General features: G+C 41.3%; 1 protein-coding gene across 2 annotated transcripts in view; it reads right to left on the reverse strand.

The window, feature by feature from the left end:
* Nucleotides 1-10,312, reverse strand: part of IPO5 (importin 5) — a 44,991-nt gene extending 34,679 nt beyond the window's left edge. Inside the window, exons 1-2 of one of the 2 annotated variants that reach the window (XR_013956467.1) lie at nucleotides 10,211-10,294; nucleotides 5,511-5,591 (exon numbers count right to left, since the gene is read on the reverse strand). Coding sequence is in view for 1 of the 2 variants with exons in the window: in XM_080613874.1 (XP_080470000.1) it covers nucleotides 5,511-5,591; nucleotides 10,211-10,294 (165 nt within the window). In the remaining variant the exon portion in view is untranslated. Of the gene's footprint in view, nucleotides 1-5,510; nucleotides 5,592-10,210 lie in introns of both variants that reach the window. The other variant, XM_080613874.1, reaches the window with a different exon arrangement.
* Nucleotides 10,313-10,625: the final 313 nt, after the last annotated feature.

Below are 10,625 nucleotides of genomic sequence, written 5' to 3' on the forward strand. Positions count from 1 at the left end.
ACCTTGGACATATTTTGTGGCAAGGTAAGGATTTAGCTGCTGTATTGAAAGATAGTTTGAAGCATGACTTCTTTCTATTTTAAATGACCTGCTGAGATAATTATAATCCAGATGGGTTTTTCTAGATTAACAAGTGACTTAATGGGACGGACTTGTCAGAAAATTAACCTGTAAACCCTCCTTCACTTTCTCAACCAAACTCTAAGTTAGACTTTTGCAAATAAAACTTTACTCTGACAAAAAAAAAAAAAAAAAACACCAAAAAAAAAACCCAAAGAAAAAACAAACCAAAACCAAAGCTTTCAGCCATTTGCAGACCTATGACAAAACAATTTTATTCAAACTTCAATAAGCATAGGAACCTCAATACCACATGACAATCTTCTATGCTTCTTGCTTGCATAAAGCAACTCTACAACAGTCTAATTTACGTATCTGTATTTATTTACAAATACACAAGAACCAGAAGCAAAAAGCATGGCTGAGTAATGTAAAATTAATAGAGCAACATATGAAGTAAAGGCAAAGACACATGAAGCACTGAATAACTTCATAAATAGGATGGTTCAGTAATCAGTGTTTCTAGAAAGACAAATTAAAAACCATCCTCAAACTTCTGAAGTTTAACATATATAAAAAAACCTTACACATGTTAAACCCTCACAAAAAAAAAAAACCTCCAACGTAACATGCACTCTTTTATTTTTCCCCTAAGATATCCTTATTTAATGTGTACTTGAACAAAAAAGTTTCATTTATAACAGCCTGTGGAATTAAAAAGTATTCAGTGACCAGCAGAACTTACAAAGTCTGATTTCCAAAGATCTCTCGACTATATTGCTACAGCATAATCTACAGATGAGAACACAAACTGCCTCTAAGTCTCAGCTTCTAATGTACCCCGTAAAAATAGAGTATTGCTAGAACATCCCCCAAGATACCATTCCTTTTTATGTTCCACAGTCTTGAGACTCACTGTGCTTTCGTCCAATCTAGCCAGCTCTCTCCTATCCAGCTAAAGAGTAGTGTATGCAAAGATAAAGCACCTCTATACTAGCTGAAGGGAAGGACTAGAACTGGACTATACTCTAGATCATTTCTTATCTTCTTAACAGCTCCAGTGTGGACCAAAGCCACCACATACATAGGATTAGTAGATCTAAGACAGATGAACGAAGAGGATCACAGTCATCAGTTGTGCAGTAGCTCCCACTGTAAGCCAAAGTTCTCCAGCAAGTCATCACATGGGGAATGTGACTTAGGAAGGAGAAAGATTCTTTCTCCACTGCCTCTAGGAATTCCACTAACAATGTATCCAGGCACCTTAATGGCAACACAATATAATGGAGTCTTTCCTTCTCCCACCTCTGGAAGCACCGATATTGTGAAAGATTAAATTTCTCCTTGTTAGTATGGTGAGCTTACACAGGAAAAAGCCTTGACTGCAGAGCAAGTTTGCTGGGACTAAACAACGCAAAAATTTCAACACAGTGTCTTCCCTTAATCAGCGCATTGTGTTTCTGTGCATAATCTCCAACATCTGATAACGACCAAAACCTCACATTTATTCCTTTCCTGAAGTAATAATAGGTGGCCAGACAGAGAATAAAGCTTATGTTCATAAAGTGCACAGTCTCAAAGATAAGAATTCCCCCTCTGAAGAATTAAAAATATTAGAAGACTGACAAACACAGATTGATTGCAAAGTAAAAACACAAGTAACAAGGCATACAGAAAGACACAAGACCAGCATTACATAAATTAGGTCCTGGTTATAGTTACTAGCTTAGAAAAGAATTCCCCAATTCCCTAAAGCAAATTTAAATGTTTGAAGAAGTGACAAAGAAGCAATTGACTTCTAATAATAAATGGCATATTTTCCTCAGCAGATATCCACCTATATATGAAAATAACCACTGTCAATTTAATTATGATGAACATGGCTGAATTAATGTCAGCTCTGAAGCTGTTTACTCTGCTTCAAGGAAGAAAGTAAGTATTTTTCACACACACCAAAGGGTCTTTCATATTTAATTATTGCAAGATATGTACCCAAACAAGCATTTTAAAATTCTGTAGCTTAGTAGCTATAGCTTTTAATAAGAACAAAACAATATAAAGTGTACATCCCAAAAGAGGAACTTCCAATGAAGCATAAAAAAAAAAAGCAGAATTTTCTCCTACCACTGGGTTCTTCTGCATCTCTAAATTACTGAGGTGCTCACATACATTTGGAATGTCAAAGTTATTAACATAAGAAGTAGTCATAATTCTCAAATTTCAACATACCGCTTCTTATTAATAGAATTTAGTGCTATAAAAATGTTCTAGGGTTTTACAGATGATGGAACCAAGGCACAAAAAGACAACCAACTTGCAGGGCAAGCGTAAGAATTATGAACGGAAATCTGGGACATCATGCTCTCCCCTGGCATCCAAAGTGGCCAGGTAATCCCACATACTTTGTAAGCAAAAGACTATCTCATGTACTATAGTCAGTGATTTTATTTTAGGTCCTCAAGGAGGAAAACATGCGTGGATGGAAGCAATCAATATTTAGGACGCAGTCCAAAGATGGACTTGCACAACCTCATTTAGGGATCCAGCCCCACGCAGAATTCAAAGCACGCAGCGTCTAAGGTCCTGCATACTTAAAGGCAGAGCTTTGGTGCCTCACAAGTGCATGGGCTTCCTGCATTGCCTGCCTTCCCCTTCAAATGCTGAACAGGAAGCTGCCCACAGCAGTAGTTTTCAGGCTAAGAAACGCAATCCCTTCATGTGACAATGCAGAGAGGAGGAAGGGAAAGGTTAGAGCCCTCACAGAGGGCTGTGAGTACAGCAGAAACACAGTTTTACACAGCACTTGTTACTGCATTTCACAGGGCTCAAAACTAGCCAACTGAAAATTAGGACACAATTTAAAACTGCCAAACTAGAGTTAACTGGGAAGAAAATACATGCAAGAGAAAATACAGAACTTCTGTTCCTTTCTAAGATATAGGCGGTAAATCAAAACTGCAAAGGAACAGCCTCTAACACCTGAGAAGCATCCTAAGAACAAAAATCAGCAAATATAAATTGTATGTACCATCTTTCTCCCCAGCCCTTTAAAACACAGTTGCATAGGAAGAAGTAGAATCTTAACTTCGTAACAGTGAGACTACACATTCAGAAAGTTGGAAACCTAGGCTCAAGCCCGTCTTCAGCCTGAGGTGTACAAATCACCTATCATCTGGCACAGAAGTGTTCTCACTGCTAAGTCAGACACTTCCCTCCACTTCTGTGAAAAGTGTTACCCTGCTATCAGGAAAATATGAAATGAGAAGAGAGGGAAAACGTGATTATTTCCACAGTTTTAAGTATTTGGTTAGGAGAAAACCTGTTATACAGTTAGTTTTAAAAGAGTTATTTCTGATCTAGCTTAATATTATTTTTTTTTTTCCCCAATGTCAAATGCAAGGGGTCTTGGAAGTAGGATCTGAATCCCTGTTTCTCCATTTAAATGCCAAAACTACTAGGTTGCAGAGTCAGGATTCCCTCAGCTGCTGTCCAAACAGTCCTATGAATCTCGTATTCTCTACAACACATCCCAGGATGGAGTATTTTCTTCAGCCTGATTTTCTCGTGAGGGGTAAAGCAATACAGAGGTTTCAGGATGAAGAAGGATCTGAACCCAGCTTCCCCCATTGCCTGGGCAAGGGATCTTTAAAGTTCTAAGGCTTCTTCCAGCAGCCTGTGTTTACTGGTGTCTGCACATTCAGTGTGCTCAGAGGCCACATAACATGCCCAAAGCCTTATCCCAACATCTGGATTTACATAAAAAATATACCGACACCAACCATACCTATTGACAGCAGCACCATACTGAACACAGAGAATGATTTCCTGCATGTTTATATGCAATCCTTAGCTGAAGCATGGCGATGACTTCACTAGATGGCTCTATTTAGGTACTACATATTTGGATTTACAAGGAAGAGAGGTTGCTTGCAGGTTTTATTTGGATATTTATCAGGATATTTTTTGAGTCCAGCACCTAGTGTCTTCTTAAGTTATGAGCTAACATTTAAACTTCTTTGATTTATCCACTGGTGGAGTTAAATGAAAAGTTATTCTACAAATGTTAACCTCTCATGTCTGGTTAAGACTAACTCCTACAGGTGAAAAGTTCCTTTGCATTTGAGTTAAGTTGGAATCCAACTCATTGGCCAGATTATGAATAAGTTGTATATTGGGCTATTTCCTTAGCTGATGTAATGGGAATAAAATAACTAAATACATGGAACGAATATTTATTTACACAAGCATGAGTTGTCAACTCAGACTTACCACGTGTATTCAAAACAGACGCACATGCAATGTAGCTATGACTTCTAGGGCACAGTTATCTGATTATCATGTATGACATTATGATGAAAAAAGGGCAGTGGCAGATCTTACTTTTTTATGGCAAATTTAAATACAGGAGAAACTACTCAACACCCTTTTATTGTTTGAAACACCTCACAGGGGCAGGAAGGAAAACTACATAGCTCTTATGCAACCAGTTGCTAGTATAATATTAAAGGATTCCGTTAGAAGAACATTTCTTTGCAGGTAGATAAACATCAGTATTAGTAAGCTGATACTTACCGAGCACTAAAAAGCAAAGAGCATCTACCTCTAAATCGAATACCATCTAAGAGAAGAGATAGTTATCCAGAGAGAAACAGCACATTTACATTCTCTTTAGAATACTGTTCATAAATTCTATATGCTACATCTTTCTGTTGTCCAGTAAAACTCTAGATTTGAAAAAGTCAGATGTTTTTATTTTTAAGTGACTCAAGCTTGTAATATCTTGAAAGTTTAGTAGCTCTTCAACTCCGTATTTCCAAGTGAACTGATTGCAAAGTATGCTAGCTTTTACAAAATTAAGGAATAACTAAAAGGTACACTTACCGTATGCCCGCAGAAAAACTGCATATAGTGCTTAAACTGCTCTCCATTCATTCTGTAACAGTGCTAGATGACTTAATGAGCACATCCTCCCCAAACAGGACAAAATAAAAAAGCCATCTGCAAAACAACTGCTACCTTATTTTCCCCCCAGTTCTCATTTCAGAAGCACAAGATGCGTCAGATCATATACAAGCCTAACACACTGAGGCACAAGACCCCAAAATGCAAAATATTCCTCAACTACAACTTGAAAGAACAGCACAGTAACAGTCATATATTAGTTATTCATTTTAAGGAAAGAACCCATGAAACACACAACCAGAAAACAATGAGCATCTAAGCAGTCACTTATGAAATGCTACACCTGAAACTAAGTATCCTCCATCAAAAAGTCTCAGCTACTAAACTTGACATGCAAACTAGATGAGTGGTTCCTCTACAAACATAAATTAGACTCAGTTAATGCCCAGCTTGTTTATTTATCCCAAAATGACCAGCACTGATCTCTTGCCCCCCTTTTTCAAATTCTCTTGAAAAAAATGCAAGATTCAAAGATTATTGAAACATACCTCCTCAGCAGCAGCAGTATTCCTGATTGCTTGCAGGAGAAATGTGATCTTAGATTGACCTGGAATATTCTCATATGTCTCCTGCATAAAAAGAGATACAGCTTATTGTAAACGATTACTATAAAGCATGTGTTAAGCACTAACATGAACTGACTTTCCTTTTAAAACAACTTTAGTATTCATACAGTTAATAGAAAATAACATAGAAAAAAGTTAAACCTAACAAAATTATCTGACCTGTTCGAAAATCATGAGTAAAGTTTTAGTTACCTAATAAGACCTGACACATTGGAATGCTCTATATATGCACTACTGGCCGCTGACAGGATGAGTTAAGAAACAGAATTACAGAATGGTTTGGGTTGGAAAGGATCTTAAGATCACCTAGTTCCAGCCCTCCTGCTGTGAGCAGGGACCCCTCTCACTAGACCATGTCACTCAAGTCCTGTCCAGCCTGGCCTTAAACACTGCCAGGGATGGAGCATTCACAACTTCCTTGGAAAGCCTGTTCCAGTGTCTCACCACTCTCATAATAAAGGATTTCCTCCTTACATTCAGTCTGAATCTCCCCTGTTTAAATTTGAAATACAACATATGAGGAACACACATCCTCCTGAGAAATCATCATAGCTTCTATCACATCAAAGCATTAAGACCTTTGGAAGCCTGAAACAGAATTATGACCAACAGGTTAATAAACACTGACAAATGTACAGGCCAAAGAAAAGTGTTTAACTCTTTTTTTAAACCCTTTACAGCCTTTGCATTGTCATGTGGCAGTCACACATCTCAACTACACATCTGGAATAAGAACTTTACATTTCTAAACTCCTGCCTGAATTTCAGAGCAACTATTTAGTCTCCTCCTTACAGAAATGCTCTTAATGGGAAGTTTAATGAGAAGTTCAGTTACACTGTTTTTACACACTTCTGCTGTTTTTTCACACTTCTTTACAAAGCCACTTGCTATGGCATTGTAAATTAGATTGTTATTCAGAAGCTAGAGTGAACACATAGCAAAATACCTTTTACTATCCAAAACATGGCATATGTGAGCATTTTAAAACTATGAATACTTGTTTCTAATATACAAAGCCTATGTGGGTAACAGCAGGGAAATTACAAGCTGAAGAGCAACCACTTGAAACATTTAGAAACAGTTCTATAGTTATTGACTCTGAAAGAGTTATTTTTTGTGAATATAGTTTTTAAGATAAATTACTCCACCCTCCAAATATTCACTATCCCCATCCTCAAGGAACAAGCCTACTATAATTTAATCAGTTCCATGCCTACCTACTTCACATTCTTACCATTTTAGCAGCTCTTTCCAATATTCTAGCAAATTTACACACCTTGCCAATATACCTGCTACTTTCAATATCACACAATGTTAGACATCATCTCCCTCCACCTTCTGTCCCCGTTTCCTAGTAGGCCTTGTTCATGGAGTCAATTCTTACTTCATATTCCCTCTAGTTACTAATGTATGCTCACAGTCCACAAGACTCTGAATCCCCAATGAATCCCTGCATTTAATCTGATAATTTCACGAAGAATGCAAAATTAAATGAGGTTTAGGGTCAGAATAGAAAATCTTCTCACCTTCACCATTTCCATGAACGTATGTATTTATATTGTACTATTATCTACAGATATAAAGACATATACAGAAACAAGAAGGTTCCTTAAAGGCCCAGCATGGACCTGAAGCTATGATTCTGTGGACAACCGAAGCACTGTAAAAGCTGGCTTCTCTCATGCCAATTCTGGTAATAGTGAAATTCTATTTTGAGTTGTTTAGACTCACTAGAAATGGCAGCAACCTATCCATTTGTTCACTGACATGATTCTGTCAGTTCAGTAAACCAGATTCAGAGATGTTAAGGAGCAATAGGGCAAGGTAGGCAAAAAGAACACATGGCCAAGACCAGAAACTTTCCCCTGCGCTGCTGGAAGGACTACTTTGCTGACTTCTTCCACCTTACTACCACTCTTGGCTACAACCCTAACTATGTACCTGGATGCTGCTACATCTTCACTCTATTCTTTTACCTCACTATTAGTTCCCTAGCTACCTTATCCAGAGGTACAAATTTCTCACACAGCATGACCAACTTTCAAAATACATGCAAGCAAATATCTATTACCTACTCTTAGTACTCATGCTCTTCTAAACCTGAGAAATGTATATTAAAAAAAGAGCATAAAAACACCAAGACAAAAGTCTCTTTATCAGAAGGTAAGAGAAAGACAGGCTTTTAAAGTCAACAAAGTTCCAGTATTTTTAATGGGAGATAAAATGAATTAACCAGATTTCAGCAAGCTGGTCAGAGTAAGTTATGAGTGTGCTAACACATACATAGTTCCATATACATAAATACTTAAATAAAAGCAGGTTTTAGGTGACTGGACTTTCCTCCCCACCTTTTTTTTTTTTTTTTTACAGCTTTCACTACATCCCTACTCAAACAGGGTATGACTCTATATGTCCATCAAGGCTAGTGTTCAACAGAACATCCCTCATCCTAATTTCAATGACCAGACCTATTAAAAATAGCCCAAGTCTGTCTCTCTCAGTTCCTGTCCATCCAATTCTCTTTCTCACTGGCTTTCATTAGACACAAATTAAAACCTGCTATTCAATCTACCTGCAGTGATTTGAATCCCTGTGGTATTCAATATTGCTTTCCAACAGTAAGTACACTATAAAAAACCAAATGGACTATACAGATGCTTAAGATCAAATCAGTATGATTTTAGTAAGCAGGTTGTTCCTCACAGTTGAAGAATGAGAGACAACCGGCATAAGCTGAAAAACGGAGATTCAGATTGGGTAGAGTTTCAGACCCTTTGCCCTAAGAAGCCAGTCAAGCAGGAGCAAGTTGCTCAGAGAGCTTGTGCAGCCTCCATTCTTGGAGGTTTCCAAGACCCAGGGGGACAAAGCCTCAAGTGACCTGGTCTGACCTGATAGCTGACACTGCTTTGAGTAGGAGATTGCACTACAGACCTCCTGAGCACCCTTCCACTCTGAATGGTTCTAAACCATAAAAAGATTTGCAATACACCTTGGAAATATGCAAAAACCAATGCCAGATTCAGTGTAGCTAAATAAATAAAAGTTACACTACTCGCTTGTACTTGTAAACAAAATCAATGTACTTGAAAAGTCTGGTAATCTATCATGACAATTAAGCTTTTTTATTTTAACTGACCACAGTGCATATGCAGCTACGAAGATAAAAAACCTCCAGATTCTGTTCCAAGCTGGTTTCTGACCAGCTGTAAGAATCTAAGTTTCAGATTTCTTTCACAGACATTGACATAGCTAATAAATTTACTTTGTCATGATTTTAATAAAGTTCAAAAAGTTACACGAAATGTTCTTCTGTTACATGCAGGCAGTTGAGAAGAGAAAGAAACTCAGCTCCCAGGGAATGGCCTCTGTTACAGTTCTATGCTCAGGAATGTGGGAATAATTCTTGTTGCTTCTCTAGAAAGCATCTGTGGTAATCAATATTGAACTTTGCTAGCTTTCTACAAATGTATGTCTCCCCTCCTTCTCATTCCCGAATTATATTTTAGACCTTTTCACTGCAGCATCAGAAACAACAATGCTTTTTATTCTTTGCCAAACAATGTGCTGAACTCTGCTGACCGCTGAAGTGATGAGAGTGATAAAAGACCCGATGCAGCCATGCAGTGGGAATTCATGCTAAACCTAGACGCTAGTATTTAATTCAATGGGAGAGATTCCCCACTAGGCTTGACAATGGAGTCTTAAGCATGACAGAGAGAAAGAATTAACGTGGCTCAGCCATCACAAAGCATTTCAGCTGAAATAACACATCTGAAAAGTTTTGCTGATAACAGAGAAGCTCAGTATATTGCAAACGCTTCTTTTGGTGAAATATTTCTTAGCTGACGAAACACTTGAATACACGTAAGTTCAAAACCAAACTATTGGCTGGCAACAGAAGAAAACCTCGGCGGGCCGGGGAAAGGCTGCGCCCCCGCTCCTGCCCCAACCCGGCGACAGGCCCCCGGGGTAGCACAAACCCTCTGTGAGGGCCACTTCGGTAAGAGGCTACACGTGCAGCCGCTCGCCGGGGCCAGGCCGAGCGCTTCAATCACGATCCTCTGACCTCCGCACCCACGGCAGACACCCCCTCACCCCTCTCGACCCAGCGAGGAGCGGACCGGTCCCGCTACCCGTCTGACCTCCCCTTCCCGGGGGAGCCAGGGCAGCGCTCAGTCACGCCGGCCAGCCAGGACGGAGCCAGCCTAGGCCCTGTCTCGCCACGGGAAACCGCTGGAAGCAGCCCCCGGGGCTCTGCACCGCGAGGAGCGCAGGCCGGGGCGGCCGGGCGGTGCCAGACACGGCGGAGGAGGGGGAGCGAGACCCTCTCAGGCCCTCACGCGCGCCAGCGGCCGGAGCACTCGACAACGACCGCAACAACCCCCGGTGACGAGAATCGCCCAGCTTCTTCCCGGAGAGCCGGCGTCGACGGGCGGTGGCAGGCCCGGGCCGCCCCGGCAGCAGCTGGTGCCGCTGCTCACACGTGGGGCTCTGCCGGCCCCGCCGCCTCCCTACCCCCCTCCGTCCGTAAACCTTCTTCCTCCCTCCGTCCCTTCGGTAAGGTCCGGAGGTCTGACAGGCCGGCCTGCCGGCCAGGGCCGTCGCGAGGCGGAGCCGTTACCTCAGCCTGTTTGCGGACCGCATTGTCTGGGCTGAGCAGGTTACCCAGAAGAAGGTAAAACTGCTCCTGCTCCGCCGCCGCCATTGCTGCGAAAGGAAAAGACAGAGAGGCAGGCCGGCCGGGCGGGGACAGGGAGGCGGGGAGGGGGAACGCCAGCCCCTCCGCCCTCCGACTGAGAGGGAGAGAGGGCGGAACCACCACCGCGCTCCGCTCCCGGCTCTCCGCCCTGGGGCTGGCTGCGCCGGCCGTGCTCGCGAGCCCGCCCATTGGCTGCGGCGCACGGAGCCTCGCCCCTGATTCGCTGACCTTCCGTGTGACGTCCTGGCGACTTGGGGCCGGGGTCGGGAGAGTGGGAGTGGAAAGCGACTGTACAACCGTCCCTGAATGGCCGTTCGTCTCCTCTTGTCTCATTGGT

This window comes from Psittacula echo (assembly GCF_963264785.1).
Source record: "Psittacula echo genome assembly, chromosome: 3".
Taxonomy (NCBI): Eukaryota; Metazoa; Chordata; class Aves; order Psittaciformes; family Psittacidae; genus Psittacula; species Psittacula echo.